Genomic DNA, 17310 nt, shown 5'->3' with positions numbered 1-17310 from the left:
TGTGGTGGTACATGGCTGTAGTCTCAGCTACTCGGGAGGCTGAGGCAGGAGAATCGCTTGAACGGGGAGGCGGAGGTTGTGGTGAGCTGAGATTGAGCCATTGCACTCTAGCCTGGGCCACAGAGAGAGACTCTGTTTCAAACAAACAAACAAACAAACAAACAAACAAACAAAAAAAGAAGCTTCACCATGAAGGGCAGAAGTGGAATATAGATTTGAAACAGGGATTCAATTTTACTTTTTAAAGTAGAAGATATTTCAGCATATATAAATGCTAAAAAAATGCTGGTTATGAGGCAAAGGTGAAAGCTATAGGAGAGAAAGAATAAGGAGATAGGAAGGGGTTCAAGTGCAGTACAAATAGAGGATTAGCCCTAGACAGAAGGTATACCTACTGCAACTCTGATGGTAGCAAAAGAGGTTAGCGGGGAGAAAGAAGATACAATCATAGGTTGGGAAGACAGGAAGCTGAGAGAGTTCTTGACTCTAAGGATTTTTTTAATCACCTTTTTTTAACACCAGATGTCCTGTTCTAAAATACTAGAATCAAGAGAAAACTCCTTTGACAATCTCCTCTCCTTTTCATTTTTGAAGGTTGCCTAATTTTTTTTTTTTTTTTTTTTTTTTTTTGTCAGAGTCTTACTCTGTCACCCAGGCTGGAGGGCAGTGGCGTGATCTCGGCTCACTGCGACCTCTGCCTCCTGGGTTCAAGTGATTCTCTTGCCTCAGCCTCTTGAGTAGCTGGGATTACAGGCACCTGCCACCATGCCCAGCTAATTTTTGTATTTTTAGCAGAGACAGGGTTTCACCATGTTGGTTAGGCTGGTCTTGAACTCCCGACCTTGTGATCTGCCCACCTCAGTCTCCCAAAGTGCTTGGATTACAGGCGTGAGCCACTGTGCCCGGTGCCTAATTTTTTTTTTTTTTTCTGTTCGGCAAAGGATACGTGATTCTAAGCGAGGTGGTCAAGCGTACCAGGAACAAACTGGCTCCCTGGGAAAACTCCTGCTCCAGTTCAGGGGCAGTCTTGCCTTGGTTGGTTTCAATAAATTTGTCAAGGATGTGACTCCTTGCGACTTTCCCAGCATTGTCCCACTCCTGTAAAAAACTTAAGAGCCTGCTAATTGCTGCCTGTTCCTTTATAGAAGTCATGATCAATCAGTCCTGAAGTTGGCTACAGAGGGAGGGAAAACAGAGAGGTTACCAGAATGTTTAGAATCATGCAACTCCATTATTTTTCTAGCAATCAACTGAAGGCAGGGTGTGGCTCCATCATGCACATGGGTGTAGTTATATGCAAAATATACTCTAGGACTGGTCATCTGCTGCTTGAACAGGGAGGCTCTAGCTGGAGATTCTTAATGGGATTAAGAATATCAGTGTGCTAAATGTCTGCTCTTTAAGAACTAAAATTTTAGCTCTTTGGCTTCTCTACTGATGCCAGCAACTAAAAGACCACAGCATCCAGCTGAGATAAAAGTGCTTGCTAAGGCTGGGCGTGGTGATTCATGCCTATAATTCCAGCACTTTGGAAGGCCCAGGAGGGCGGATCACCTGAGGTCAGGAGTTTGAGATCAGCCTGGCCAACATGGCGAAAGCTCGTCTCTACTAAAAATACAAAAAATTAGCCGGGCGTGGTGGCGGGCACCTGTAATCCCAGCTACTTGGGAGGCTGAAGCAGGCGAAATCTCTTGAACCTGGGGGGCAGGTTGCAGTGAGCCGAGATCGCACCACTGCACTCCAGCCTGGGCGACAGAGTGAGACTGTGTTTAAAAAAACCCAAAAAACAAAAAACAAAACAAAACAAAACCCCCAAAAAACAAAATCTGGGCCTCTCTTGTGGCTTACTTCATACAGGGTCAGAGGCTTGAGGTCTTGAGGGACATGGCCTCCCTCTTACGCCAATCACCTAAGTTAAAGTGCTCCTTAACCTTGTACCTCGGGCTTTTACACTAACTCTTAAAAACAACTTAAAAAAAAGTTAGTGGGAAGAAAAAGTTCCCATTCCATAGTTGGATTAATAGGCTGTGGTTTGTAGGAGTCTGTGTCCTTGGGAGAGTGTTTTCAGTGGGGGAGGGAAGGTTTAAGATAACCCCGTTTTCCAAAAATAGTTGTGATTGAAAGTGTTATTATCCATAACAAATGTTAGTGCTGATGGGAGAGAGGCATGTGCGATTCTTTTGTCTAACAGACAAGTGAAAGTCATATTTCACATTATCATGGGGTTTTCTGTGATTTACAGAATATTTGTGAAACATTACTTGCAGGGGCCATGATTGATATGGAGAGAACAGCTTGTGTGTAGGAGAGATGTGTATTTCACGAAGACTGTTCAACATGAAATTTACAGTCCCATAAAGTGCTTCTACATCTTCGCCAGAGATCTAGTTAAAAGGACTTTACAGTCTGAAACATCCTAAAATTGATTCTAAATTAACGTTTGCTCACATGTATTTGAGATATTGATGGGGCCCAGCTATCAGAATTTTATTAGGAAGCAGTAATCTGAGGCATGCGGAGACAGACATACATACACACCAACCTCTACTGCTCCCCAGAGGACATGGGATGTGTGCTTCCAGAAGGGCGTCCACGCAGCCTCTGGGATGGAGACAACCACGAAATCTAGCTGGACTTAAGAACCAGGTGAATGACTGCAGACCAACCTAAACACAAAAATGAACAAAGCCCCTCATGGGATCATGCGTCAATCACTGTGAATGCCATTGCAGTCCTAAGTCTGTGAATAACTTAGGGAGCTCTGGCTGCCTTCAACGGCCAAACTGACACCAAGAAAATGGGGTGAATATCTGTTCTAGACCCCAGGGAGGTGGGGTTGAGACACCACCACTAGCTTTATCAGGCAGGAAAGCATCCTGTGCCCCGACCCTGCCTTAAATGGACCCTTTCTAGTATCAAAACTCAATGTGCTATTAGAGATGCACCCAGCGATTCCAGGACACCAAAGGCAGGGAACTCTAAGCAGGGCACTCCACATTACGGCTCCTCCATGTTTCCTTGGACCTCAGTCTCCCCTATCTTCTTTGAAGACAGGAAAAGAAGCATCAACAAATGGCAGCTTTAAAAGTCACTGTGATGCAGCTGTAAATCTTATGTATGTGCTGAAGGCCCATCATACGGCTCTGTGTAAGGTACCATGGGAGACGCAGAGATGAATACGGCACTGCAGGGCCCTGGAGGAGCTCCTACGCTTGGGAGAGAGTGGAAGAACATGAGATGTGGAGTCAGACTGGGTTCAAGGCTCAGCTCCGCCACTTGCTATTTTGAAAAAATCAAATAGTAATAGCACCTGCCTCACCCTTTGCTGCCCTCCAGTCTCTCCTCACAGAGGCCACTTTAAACTCTTTTGGCTATTTCTTCTGCTGTTTACCCTTGTATTTCCAAATAACGAGCTTATACTGCTTGTTATGGGCTGAACTGTGTTTTCCCTAAATTCCTATGTTGAAGTCCTAACCACCAGTACCTCAGGATGTGGTTGTAACTGCAGCTATGGTATTTAAAGACGAAATTAGGCTTAAACTATGTCATTAGGGTGGGCCCTTATCCAATATGACTGGTGTCCTTATAAGCGGTGATTAGGATACAGACACACAGAGAGAAAACCAGTGAAGACACAGGGAAAAGATGGCCATCTGCAAGCCAAGGGAAGAGGCCTCAGAGAAAATCAACCCTGTGACAACTTGATCTCAGCTTTCTGGCCTCCAGAACTGTGAGATGATGAATTTCTGTCATTTAAGTTATCTAGTCTATAACACTTTGTTATGGCAGCTCTAGCAAACTAATACACTGCTATCATTCGATGTATCAACCTTAGGTAATATTTATGTATTTATTGTTCTGGCAGTTGAGGAATTAGGTCTTCATTTTTTTTTTTTCTGAGATGGGATCTCACTATGTTGCCTGGCCTGGAGTGCGATGGCTATTCACAGGTATGATCATAGCATACTGCATGCAGCCTCAAACTTCTGGCCTCAAGCAGTCCTCCTGCCTCAGCCTCCTGAGTAGCTGGGGCTACAGGTGCATGCCACCTTGCCCAGCAGAGGAATCAGTTTGATTAGCTCCACTCTAACTCCCATTTTTTCTCTTTCTATCCTCTAACATAATTTGCCATACTTTACAGTTAAATCTATAGTGTTTACATTATTATTATTACTATTTTATGAGATGCAGTCTCACTCTGTCACCTAGACTGGAGTGCAGTGGTATGATCTCGGCTCACTGCAGGCTCTGCCTCCCAGGTTCCTGCGATGCTCCTGCCTCAGACTCCTGAGTAGCTGGGATTACAGGCATGTGTCACCACGCCTGGCTAATTTTTGTATTTTTAGTAGAGATGGGATTTTGCTGTGCTGGCCAGGCTGGTCTCAAAATCCTGAGCTCAAGTGATCTGCCTGCCTCGGTCTCCCAAAGTGCTGGGATTACAGGTGTGAGCTGCCGCGCCCGGCATATTAACATGATTGATCAAGTAAATAAACTCTTCACTCAAGTAGCAAACTACTATTACATTTTTTTCTTACAGTTTGGTTTTATCTGGAGTTAATAATTGTCATTTTGTTTTTTCTATTGTTTGGTTTGAAGTACCAAGGGCTATTTTCTTCCAAATGTTCCAAATATGTAGTGATAATTCTTCCAAATGTTCAATTCGTAACTGATTAATTCCATCTTTTCCTGGAAACCTCTGTCCCACAGATCTCTTTCTACTATAGTTTAGACTAGTTGCTCACTAAGGCTGGTATGTAAATGTCGGGATTTCCTTTTGCCGAGTTTTTCGATGGATGCCCATTTCCTGGCTCTCACATCTTCTTCCTTCTTTGTGTACTCCCTTGTTTTGTCCTGGAAGGTCTAAAAATACCGTTTTTGACCACATGTTGGATTGGCTGGGTATATAACTCCGTATTAGAAATAAGCTATCTGGTCTGGGTGCGGTGGCTCACGCCTGTAATCCCAGCACTTGGGGAGGCTGAGGCGGGCAGATCATGAGGTCAAGAGATTGAGACCATCCTGGCCAACATGGTGAAACCCCATCTCTACTAAAAATACAAAAATTAGCCAGGCGTGGTGTCACGCAACTGTAGTCCCAGCTACTTGGGAGGCTGAGGCAGGAGAATCCCTTGAACCCGGGAAGTGGAAGTTGCAGTGAGCCAGATTGTGCCACTGCACTCTCTGGCACTCTAGCCTGGTGACAGAGTGAGACTCTGTCTCAAAAAAAAAAAAAAAAAGAAAAGACTATCTAGCCAGATGTGGTGGCTCATGTCTATAATTCCAGTATGTTGGGAGGCTGAGGCAGGAGGATCACTTGAGCCCAGGAGTTTGCGACCAGCCTGGGCAACACAGTGAGACCTCCATCCCTCCACCCCCAAATTAGCCTGGTACAATGGCACACACTTGTACTTTCAGCTACTTGGGAGGCTAAGGTGGCTGAGGTGGGAGGATCGAATGAGACCAGGATGTTGGGGCTATAGTGATCTGTGATCCCACCACTGCACCCCAGGCTGGGCAACAGAGCAAGACTGTGTCTCAAAATAAATAAATAAATAAATAAATAAATAAATAAATAAAAGCCTCCCTCAAGTTCACCCTCCGCAGTTGCTGTTGCTGATGAGAAATGTGAAGTCATTCTGATTCCTGTGCCTTTGTCTATTTTTTTTCACTCCTGATGATTTTGAAATCTTTCTGAAGTTGTATGATGATATGCTTTGGTGAAGGTCTTTTTTCATTTACTATAGTAAGCCCTTGGTGGGCTCTTTAAATCACTGTATCCTTCAGTGTTTGGATATTTATTAGGCAACTAGTCTTCTCACTGGGGAATTCATAAACATCAGCCAGTGGAGGGTTTTTTTTTAACCCCCTCATAGAGATATCAGGGTCTCTGGAGAAGACCTTCCTACTTTCCCAGGGAGGGTGAGAGAGTAGGGGTGCTATGACAGACACCTTGCCATGGCATGTTGGGAGTCAGGTGGGGGAAGGGCTCACGCAATGCTGTGTGCAGACCTTCCCTCTGCTGATCAGTTTTCCACTCGATGTCTCATTCCTGCCCTTCAAACTCTGCCTGAGGTCCCTGTGCAAGGAGGCCTACAGAGCCCAACTTCCTTCCTCTTCATGCAGCAAGAGAGTTGAGAGTCATTTCTTTCTTGGCGGTTGAGGCTCTGGAGTGCGGGCGAAGTGCTCTGCACACAGAGGTCAGTGAATTCCCCTAGGTTGGGCTCCATACCTCATTTCTGACTTTCGGTGGTAATTTGTGCTTTCAATCATTAAGCCTCTTAGAGCTCAAACTGGCTGAATTGGCTGGTTTCTTGTTGGTAAGCTCCTCTTTTTGGCACTTGCTTGCAATTTCCTCTGCTTCAAGTCGGTTAACCTCCCTGCGCCTGCCTTCTACCTTCCAAATATTTGTTGAATTCTTTCATCTCCTGTTGCCTCCTTCTGTGAACTTTTGTGACTGAATGCCTTTTTATATTTCTTCAGCGGGGTTATGTCACTGAGGTTTTTGAGAAGTAGGGGGAGATAAAAGACATTAAGTATATTTAGTTAAGAGCCTCCAGCCATGTATTATTTACCTCAACTTTTCTTTAATAGTAAGCTTGATGAGGGTAAAAAAAAAAAGACCCATTAACTACCATTTTAAAAAATAATTAATAAGATGAAAACAATGGAAAAAAGAGCAAAATGTGTCAATTTCAAGAGTCAGTTGCTGGGATAAATTTTGTATGTAAGCTTGTTGACTGCTAAGGAAAAAGGGATGTTAGCTGTTTTTCCTGGTGAAGGGAGAAGGAATGAAGGCAGGGAGAAGAAACTGACATTTTTTGAGTATTGATTAAGAGCTATCCATACACCATACTCTCTCTCTTTCTCTCTCTCTCTGTGGTTGTTTTTGTTTATAGAGATAGGCTCTCTCTGTGTTGCCTAGGCTGATCTCAAACTCCTGGCCTCAAGCTATCTTCCCACCTTGGCCTCCCAAACTGCTGGAATTACAGGTGTGAGTCACCACACCTGGCCTATATTCTTTGTTTTAATCCTCTTAAGATCCTCATGAGGTCATCATTATCCACAATTTTCAGATGAAGAAACTAAGGGTTAGAAGGGTTTGCTCATTTATTGAAGGTCTCAAAGCTAAATAGGGATAGGAATGGGATCTGTATATAACTCCAAAGTCCAGGGTTTCCCCCACTAAGCCAAGGGCATGGATCCTGTTCTCCTCTGTGCTCCAAGGTGTCACCAATAATCTCTTGTCAAATTTAGTGGTTAGCTCACCGTCCCACCGTGCTCGGTCTCTGATGGATTGTGAATGACTCTGACTCTTCTCAGAACTCTTTCCCTAACCCCAGTCTCCCCTGGTTCTACTCCACACTCTGAATCCTCAGTTGCCTTTGCAGGATACTGCCTTTGCAGGTCGTTTTCCCATTCTCAGTTCTCTTCTCATGCTTTGTAATCCCTGGATGACCTCATTCACCCCATCACTTCAAATTACATCTATAGGCACACGACTCTCAAATTCGTCTTCTCAGTCTGGGCCTCCCAACTGAGTTCCAGATCTCTTTATGTACTTAAGTGACTGGCAGACTCTTCACTGGTATGTGTCACAGGCTCCTCAAGTCAATAGGTCCCAAACTGAGCTCATCAACTCACACCTGCCCCTTGCCCTGTGTTGGTCCTATTTCAGTGCTTGGGTCACCACCCTCCTAGCCAGCCAAAAGTTGTCTTTGACTTATTCCTCTCCCTTGCCCTCATCTGAACTGTTGCCAGCTCCTGCCAACTATATGTCCTAAATCTCCCTGAGATCAGTCTATCTATCTTCACCTCCACTGCCACTATTTTAGTTTCACACCGTTGTTCCTCATATGGATTACTGCAACAGCCTCCTACTGGTCTTCAGGCTTGCCCCAGCCTAAACTCCACGGTGATGTGAGTTTTTTTATTTTTATTTTATTTTTTTTGAGACAGGGCCTTGCTTTGTCACACAGGCTGGAATGCAGTGGCATGATCATAACTCACTGCAGCCTCAACCTCCTGGGCTCGAGTGATCCTCCCACTTCAGCCTCCTGAGTAGCTGGGACTACAGGTGCATGCCACCATGCCCACCTAATTTTTATATTTGTTTATTTTTTGTAGTGGTGGGGTCTTGCTTTGTTGCCCAGGCTGGTATCAAACTCCTGGGCTCAAGCAATCCTCCTGCCTCAGCCTCCCAAAGTATTGGGATTACAGGTGTGAGGCACCAGGCCAGGCTTTGATGTGAGATTTTTAAAAGTACAAATCTGACAGATTACCCTGCTTCAAACTCTTCAATGGTTCCTTACTACCTGAGGATACAATTTCAAACATTTCAGGCCAAAGAATTTCCATCTAAATTCGGCCCCAAGTGAAACCTGACACCCCACCCCACCCCTTGCCTCAACCCATGCTGCTGCTTCTAAATTGGGAAGGGGGCTGCCCACTATCCTACACCATAAACACCATTCTCTAAATCCCTACTACCGTTCCTGAACCCTTCCTCCTCCTCTGAGGTCAGGCCGTCTGTCTTTCCCTTTCTACCTTGCCTCAGTGCTGATCAATGACTTCGACACGCAAGCCTTCCTGTTTACTCAAGAGCCACTAGGCAATTTCAACATCAATGTGCTCCATCTTTGTAATTTGGGTGGCTAGCATGGTCTCTGGCAAATCACGGGCACTCAATAAGAGTTATTTAAACTGACATCCAACACACTGTGCTCAGAATGCACACTTTAATTTCCTTAGCTCTGCACATTAATTAATTAAACAGATTCCCAGGTGCCAACTCTGAGCCAAGCACTGGGCTTGGGATTGGCTAATGTGACAAACATAGACCTTGCCCTAGGGTGCTTACAGACTGGCAGGGCAGAGAGACAAGCAAAAAGGTGATTTTAACGAACAGCGGAGAGCTCTTTGATGGGATATATCCCAGGTTCTGTTGGCGCACAGAGGACAGACACGGAATGCAGACTCCAGCGACCTCCAGCTTTCACCTCCAGCCAATGCAGCTTTCATACCCAAGACCCACACCCCAAATCTGTGACTGGCTAGCACCATCCCTCCTGTGAAGTCTACAATTCCAAGCTCCTTACCTTCCCACCTCTTCCATCTATTCTCAGATGACCTACTTTTGGGTTTAACAAAGAAAGTTACAGGCCATTAGGTAAGAATGCCATCTAGGCCGGGCGCGGTGGCTCAAGCCTGTAATCCCAGCACTTTGGGAGGCCGAGACGGGCGGATCACAAGGTCAGGAGATCGAGACCATCCTGGCTAACACGGTGAAACCCCGTCTCTACTAAAAAATACAAAAAACTAGCCGGGCGCAGTGGCGGGCGCCTGTAGTCCCAGCTACTCCGGAGGCTGAGGCAGGAGAATGGCGTGAACCCGGGAGGCGGAGCTTGCAGTGAGCTGAGATCCGGCCACTGCACTCCAGCCTGGGCGGCAGAGCGAGACTCCGTCTCAAAAAAAAAAAAAAAAAAAAAAGAATGCCATCATACTCCTCTTCTTTCTTCATCTCTATTCACACCCATCCTTCTCCTCTCCTCTAGCCATCTACCAGAGCTCTGCATCCATCCACCCTGCCTCCTCAGGGCCCTCATTCTACTCATTACTCCTACCTCCCTTGTATCCTCAACCCCTCTATTTAGGCATTTTTCTTGTTAGCCTTGATTTTTACCTATCTTTATTATTATTTATCAATGTATTTATTCGAGATAGGGGCTCACTCTGTCATCCAGGCTGGAGTGCACAGCACCATCATAGCTCAGTGCAGTCTTGAACTACTGGGCTCAAGCGATCCTCCTGCCTCAGCCTCCTGAGTAGCTAGGACTAAGGGTGTACACCACCATGCCTGGCTAACTTAAAAAATTTTTTAGAAACGGAGCCTCACGGCCAGGAACAGTGGCTCACGCCTGTAATTCCAGCACTTTGGGAGGCCGAGGCAGTTGGATCACGAGGTTAGGAGATTGAGACCATCTTGGCTAACATGGTGAAACCCCATCTCTACTAAAAAATACAAAATTAGCCGGGTGTGGTGGCAGACGCCTGTAGTCTCAGCTACTCAGGAGGCTGAGGCGGGAGAATGGCGTGAATCCAAGAGGTGGAGCTTGCAGTGAGCCAAGATTACGCCACTGCACTCCAGCCTGGGCAATAGAGCGAGACTCCGTCTCAAAAAAAAAAAAAAAAAGAAAAGAAAAAAGAAATGGAGCCTCACTATGTTGCCCAGGCTGGTTTGGAACCTCTAGCCTCAAGCAATCCTCCCACCCTGGCCTCCCAAAGTGCTGGGATTCTGGGATTATAGGAGTGAACCACCCACTGTGCCTGGCCTAAGTTTTGCCTATCTTTAAACAAAAATAAGCAAAAACGAAGACAAAAACCTCAACCTCACATTCTCTTCATCATCTCTCTGGTTCTCTGACTTCACAGCAAAGCTTCTGAAAAACAGTGTTCATACTCTTTTCTGTTTCCCCACTGACCATTCTCTCCTTAACCCATCACAGCTGGGCTTCTACCCTGCCACCTCCCTTCCATCACGTTAGCCAACGTCTCCGGTAACCTCTGAATTGCCCAGTTCAGTGAGGATGTCTTAGTACTTTGCTCATTTGTCCCTCTTACTGCAACAGCTAATATCATTGACCATTCCTCTTACTCAAAATGCTTTCTTGCTTGACACCTCTTTATCATGGCATCTTCTTTTGGTTTGCCTAAGTCTCTGGCTGCTACCTCCCTGCATTATTTGAGTCTCCGGTGTCACATTATATTGTCACAAAATATTGAAAGTCCTCAGTAAGTTGCCTCATTAAGACATTCAGACATGACTAGGAATCCCTCTGCCCCACCTCCAACCTCACTAACTTCAACAAATAGTGACAAGTATGTCCCACGCCTTATCCTAGGCCTTTGGGGATAAATGTAAAAAAGACAGTCCCTGCCCGCAAGTACAGTTTGAGGGTGGCATAGAGCCTTGTAAAGAGGTGATTTCAATTCCAATAGCGTGGCAAGTGCTGTGATGGAGTAGGTACAAGACATGCTAGAATGAGAGAGAGGGACACCTAACCTGGCTTTGGTTTGGGTGCTGGCTGCAGTGAAGGGCTTTCCAGAGGAGATGTCATCCAGGCTGAAAAGCAATCTGCAGCTATGGAAGAGGTGAGGAAAGTGTCTTTTAGGTAGAGGGAATCAAATCTGCAATGGCTCAGAGGTGGGAGTGTAGGACATAAAGAATTGCAAGTGGGAGGCAGTAGAGACAGTGGTTAGGAACACAGACTGTGGTTTTGGATGATCTTCCACTTCCTGGCTATGTGACCTTAGGCAAATTAGTTAACCTCTTTAGGTTTCGGTTTCCTTAATTGTGAAGAGGTAGTAATGTTTCATAAGGGTCAATAAACTATCTAACGTGTCGAAAACCCTCAGTAAAACTTAGCTCTTATTTTTATTATTGAGATTGCTCAGAAGAGCTGGAGCACAGTGTGAAGATGGAAGCAGCAGGAGGTGAGGCTGGAAAATCAGGCAGAGGCCAGAGAACGAAGGGCCTCATATGCTGGCTGCAAGGTTCACACTCCACCCTGAGGGCAATGAACAGGTCCTGAAGGGTTAAAGCGAGAGGGACAAGAAAAGACTTTGTTTTACAAATATCTTGACTGTAGTGTAGAAAGGGGATCAGAAGGGGGCAAGCTGGAGGGGGGCACCAGTTAGGAAGTCATTCCTACGGCCTTGCCAAAGATGCTGATGATATTAGGGTTGGAGAGAAGTAGAAACGTCACACAGTTTGAACAAACAGGACCTGGTGACTGACTGGCTGTGGCAGATGAAAGACGGGAGGAATCAAGGAGGATGCCTGGATAACTTTGCTTCCAACTTCACAGAGAATATAGGGGCCAACAAGCACAACCCTCTCCTCTTAACATCATCATATCAGCACCCACCCTCTGCGTGCGCGCTAGATTCTGCCCCATCTTCAATCTTCCCATCTTCCCTGATTCTTCTTAAACACTTGCTCAATTCCCACCAACCCAAATAAATATACAAAGCCATCCCCTAACTACTTTTTCCTTAAGCTTCTACCCTTCCTACTTGCTTCACTCCCAAATTTCTCCATTAGCTCACTGTGGCCTACTAGATAAAGTCTAAACTCAATATGACACTCAGGGCCATTCAAAACTTGGCCCCAGCTGGGTGCTGTGGCTCACGCCGATAATCCCAGCACTTTAGGAGGCTGAAGTGGGTGGATCATGAGGTCAGGAGTTCAAGACCAGCCTGGCCAACATAGTGAAACCCCATCTCTACTAAAAATACGAAAATGAGCCAGGTGTGGTGGCATGCACCTGTAGTCCCAGCTACTCGGGAGGCTGAGGCGCGACAATCACTTGAACCTGGGAGGCTAAGGTTGCAGTGAGCCGAGACCGTGCCATTGACCTCCAGCCTGGGTGACAGAGTGAGACTCTGTCTCAAAACAACAAACAAACAAACAAACTTGGGCCCAGTCTAACTTCATCTCTAGTCACTTCCACATTACAACAACCTTGCACTCTCAACTCCCCAGGCCCTTCCAGGGCCCTCTGCATCTCAGTGTTGCTCTGCCATCGGAATGGCCAGGTTCCTTTGGGGTTTGCAGTTCTGGTCCCATCCATGCCACCTCTTCCTCTACTATGCTGTAAAACTTACCCATCCTTCCCACTAGAGTGTGAGTTCCTCAAGGGCAGGAGTTGGTCTTCCCTGTCTCTGTGTCCTTAGGGCCTGGCATAATGCTTGGCACAAAATAGATGTTGAATAAAGGCTCACTGAGTGAATGTGTGAAGAAATCAGCCAGCTCCTGTTGAGATGGTTAGATCTGAATGTCCATGATATGCAGGTCCATAAAACTACCAACTTCCCAAAGCTGCCATGTGCGGAGTGGCAGAATCTCCATCCAAGAAGGCCAGTGCAAAGTCTATGAGGTGTTTTACATCTATGACAGGAAATAGCAGTGTCAGCAGCGGTGTCATCTTTGGACACTAAGGACAGGGATTCAGTGCCATGAACGGTCAGTTAAATTGTAATTGGAGTGAACTGTTCTTCTGCAAACCATAATGTTATTTAGCTGCAGCCAAATGGCATTCAAGAAGGGGAGAAATTTTTTTGAAATGTCAAAGAAATTATTTCCAATTTGGTGCTCACAACCAGAGACTCTAATGATCAGTGGAAATGAGAAGCAAACAAATTAGCACTAATGGAAAATGGCTTTTGGAAAAGAGGATTTAATTTATAGTCAACTGATCATGGCATGCAGCATGCAGTAAAAGTCAGCTTCACCAGCTTGGTCATAAGAACTGGAGCACACATGGAATGCCAGAGAAAAATATATGTATGCCATCATGCTTATTGGGATCTCTCTGTAAGTGGCAGCCAATTAAAATAGTCATTATTTTACCTCGGAGAGAAAATGGTGCGAAAAATCAAGCACGCAAAATTAAAAATCCAGATTAGGAACCTCGGTCCAAATTGGTTTGTTCGTGGCCTTCTAACCTTGGAAACGTCTTCTGCAAGGATGACAGACCTACTTTGTCTTCAGCCCAGACTGGACTCTTTGTTTTTAATTTCCTCTCCATCTTCAGAGGTGATTAATAAATCTGGACTCATCCATAAATCATTTCTATAGTGGCCAAATGGTTCTTCTTCATGCAAGGAAACTAAAATCACACAATCTCAAAAGCCCCAGCTCTCACGCTAAGCCAAAGGTCCTTAGCAACAAGCGAAGGGGAGGTATTAAAAATCAAGAGGTCAATAGGTCTTGTTTCTAAATAAAATTTCCCAGAGGGCTTCCCCAACCCCCTGAAATCAAAAGACACCTTCTGAACGCAAGAGGCCTCCAAGGCATGGGTTGCCAGCCTGGCTCACTGTCCCCAAATGGCCTTGGAGACAACAAGCGAGTCACTGTCTCCTATTCCTGTAGGTTTCACATGCAGAATGAGACAGGCCTTCCCCTTGGGCTCCCATCCCTGACTCCTCACTCTTAGTTCTCCATTCAGAGACAGGGAGAGAGAAACATTATCTCCTCAAACTTCCAAACAAGGTGTCCTTACTTCTCTCCCAGGGGCATATGCACTTCAATTTGTCACTTCCTTCTCACGGACCCTCTTCTGCTCCCCACTCATACCCTGACAGACACCCCTACCCCTGCTACCCATCACTTCCTGGTAGACTCCAATCTGCCCCCATATTTTCCCCACATCTGTCCATTTTCTCCATCCTCTCCCCACAGGAACTCCCCATCTCCTTCCTATGAAATCCTCTGCCTTCATCTTCTCCACACTTGCTTCATCCCTACCCACAGCCCCCACTCTTCTTCTCCCCAGACTCACTTCTGCCTCCAACCCCGCTCCACAGACCTTCATCATCTCTCATCCTCTCTCCACAACATGTAACTGGCAAGGTCAACCACATTCTCCTCGCCCCTTCATTGCTCTATGCTTCATCTTCCTTGACCCATTTCCCAGCCTTCCTTCCCTTCCCAACCTTTTTACTCTGCTCTTGAAAACCCTTCTTCCCAATCAGCTAAGTCTCCTCCATTCTCAGCCTCTCCAGTCACCCGCCCACCTCCAGCCTGCATCCAAAGCTGGCCCTACCCCAGGGCTCCCCTTCTGCAAGGCCCTCCTGGTAGAAGCTGTTTAGACTCTTACACCCCCAGGATTTCACAGTTAGGAGGGGGCCTCATGTCTCCTTGCCAAAGCCCAACTCAGTTCCTTATTCCACCTCCTTCTTGTAAAAGCCCTTACTACTTCAAGGGTCATACCATTTAGCTGTCTCAGCCTTTGCCCCTCCTCATGCTGTCACCTAGAGACTCCACAAAAACTTGCTCTACCCATCAAAGACTGGTACCTAGCTCACAGGCATCTTCTTCCCTTCCCTCCCCTCAAGTCTTCCTATCATCCAGGGGGAGTTCAGTGGCCACGTCAGCATCCTGAGTGTCTCCTGTACTCCACTTTGGCCCCTGACTCCCACGGCCACACCCTGGACCTTGTCATCACCGGAAACTACTCAAACTTCATTCTTCCACTTTCTGATCACAACTTTCTCATTCAATGATCTCAGATACGGATTCTCTGACTTCACTGGGACCTCTAGTCCATACATTCTTTTTCACTCTCCTATCCAGTTTAGATACTAAGGTCCTTCATTTCAATCACTGTTTTACCACAATCTTCAACTTCCTTGTCCTTTGTCCTTCCATCTATCCGCCCGGTAAAACTCAAACCTAGATCAATTAAACTAATCTCTCTGTACCCACCACTAGGTGGCTGAATGTTGTTGAGGGAAAAATGCATATTACACAACCTTGCAGACCGCTGCTCTTGAAAATTGACGGTCACTAACCTCAACAGGGCCATCATAACTGCCCAGAAATCTGTTTGCTACCTTAGTCATCTCACTGCCACTCTCCACTGCTGATATTTCAATCTTTCTCTGCTCTTTTCAATCTCGCACACTATCTCCAATCCCACTCTCACTGGCTGATATCATGTTCTTATATGACAGAGAAAATGGAAACCATCAAAGAAGAATTCCCTCAACTTCCTGTCACTAAACCTACCAATTAACCTCAACATAATGCTTCCCTTCTGCCACAAAACAAATATTCCTCCACCCTTCTAAGTGAATTTCTTCACCAACACTTTGGTGAAGCCTTTTTTTCAGGGGCACTATTCTCAGTTATCTTCTTTCCCTTATAATTTTACCTTTTCCCCTCTTGCTGGATCTACACCAACATTTCTCCCATCCAAATAAAAACCTGCGTTTCCTTCTGGCTATTGCCTTCTTTTTTCTTCTAAATAGCCAAGCTTTCTGAAAATGTATCTTACATGAATCTTCACTTCCTCAATCCCATCTGCCTCTCAAACTGCTGTAATTTGACCTCTGCTCCCATCACTCCACTGAAACTGTACTTGCAAAGGTCACCAACAACTTCCTTGTTTCTACATCCAGTGGATTATTTCAGGCCTCATTTTACTTGATTAGTCATAAGCCTTCAACATTTTCCTTCCTTGGCTTCTGAAACACCACATTCTACTACTGATCTTCTTACCATTTTGGACACTTCATCTTGATTACCTTTGCAGGTTCCTCTTCCTTTGCCAGACCCTCAAAACTTGGGTGTTTCTCAGGATTCTGTCCTAGGTCTCTTCCGACTCTACACTTACTCCCTGGGCAAGCTCAACAAATCTATTGGTGTGGCTGGCATCTATAAGGCCCCAAAGACTCCCACATTGCAACTTCCAGTTAGACTTATCTGGCGAACTCCAGTTAGGCATATCCAATGGCCTTCTGGATACCTCCACTTGGATGTTCCATTGGCACCTCAAGCTCACCATGCCCAGAGCTGACCCTCTCCTAAAAACCCTGCTTCCTCTCCTTCCTGTTTGCCCAAACCAGGAATCTAGAAGTCATCCTTCATCTCCCTTACTTCCCCATACCCAATCAGTAACCAAGTCCAGTTTTTTCTTGCTGTAGGTGTCTAAGGAATTCATTCTGCCCCTTTCCATTTCAGCTGCCACTCCATGCTTTATGCTACCATAATCCTTCCCCACTACTGAAACAACCTCCTAACTGGTCTCCCTCCTTCTCCCAATCCCCAATCCAGTTCTTGCACTAATCTTTCTTTTTTTTGAGAGGGAGTCTTGGTCTGTTGCCCAGGCTGGAGCGCAGTGGTGCGATTTTGGCTCACTGCAACCACCGCCTCCCGGATTCAAGCGATTCTCCTGCTTCAGCCTCCCGAGTAGCTGGGATTACAGGCACCCGCCACCATGTCCAGGTAATTTTTGTATTTTCAGTAGAGACGAGGGTTTGCCATGTTGGCCAGGCTGGTCTCAAACTCCTGACCTCAGGTGATCTGCCTGCCTTGGCCTCCCAAAGTGGTGGGATTGCAGGCATGAGCCACCTTGCCTGGCCCCCTGCACTAATCTTTCTAGACACAAATCTGATTGTTACTCCCCTGCTTAAAGCCCTGCAATGACTCCCTGCTGTCTTAATGATAAAGTCTAAGCCCTTGTGCTCATGGGTGTAAAATGCATTGGAAAATTTTTACCATCAGCAAGATCTACCTGTAAGCACAAAGCTGAGCTTGGCATCAAAGACTCTCCAGGATCTGGGTCTATTTTTCCAAGGTTCCCCTCACATGAGTCTCTAGCCTGGCTAGGGTATGCTTCATGTAATTTCTGGCACATTCACCTCTTTGAGCTCCTGAAGGGAGTCTTTTTTGTTTTTGAGATGGAGTCTCACTCCGTCACCCAGGCTGGAGTGCAGTGGCGCAATCTCGGCTCACTGCCACCTCTATCT

The 17310-nt window shown here is 45.9% G+C and overlaps 1 protein-coding gene across 7 annotated transcripts in view; it reads right to left on the bottom strand.

Annotated features, from left to right (window-relative positions):
* The window catches only part of ARMH1 (armadillo like helical domain containing 1), a 52640-nt gene that overhangs the window by 34022 nt on the left and 1308 nt on the right, over positions 1 to 17310 (bottom strand). For 3 of the 7 annotated variants that reach the window (XM_031667880.1, XM_031667877.1, XM_031667876.1), the window contains exons 2-3: positions 2543 to 2666; positions 947 to 1174 (exon numbers count right to left, since the gene is read on the bottom strand). In XM_031667880.1, coding sequence (XP_031523740.1) covers positions 947 to 1152 — 206 coding nt within the window. In that variant the 5' untranslated portion in view covers positions 1153 to 1174; positions 2543 to 2666. Of the gene's footprint in view, positions 1 to 946; positions 1175 to 2542; positions 2667 to 6229; positions 7968 to 12663; positions 16685 to 17202; positions 17226 to 17310 lie in introns of those variants that run through there. The other 4 variants (XM_031667878.1, XM_031667883.1, XM_031667879.1 and 1 more) reach the window with 4 other exon arrangements.

The sequence above is a fragment of the Papio anubis genome, chromosome 1, assembly GCF_008728515.1.
Source record: "Papio anubis isolate 15944 chromosome 1, Panubis1.0, whole genome shotgun sequence".
Taxonomy (NCBI): Eukaryota; Metazoa; Chordata; class Mammalia; order Primates; family Cercopithecidae; genus Papio; species Papio anubis.
The sequence above is the reverse complement of the archived record's forward strand: the minus strand, read 5'-3'. Positions and strand labels throughout refer to the sequence as shown.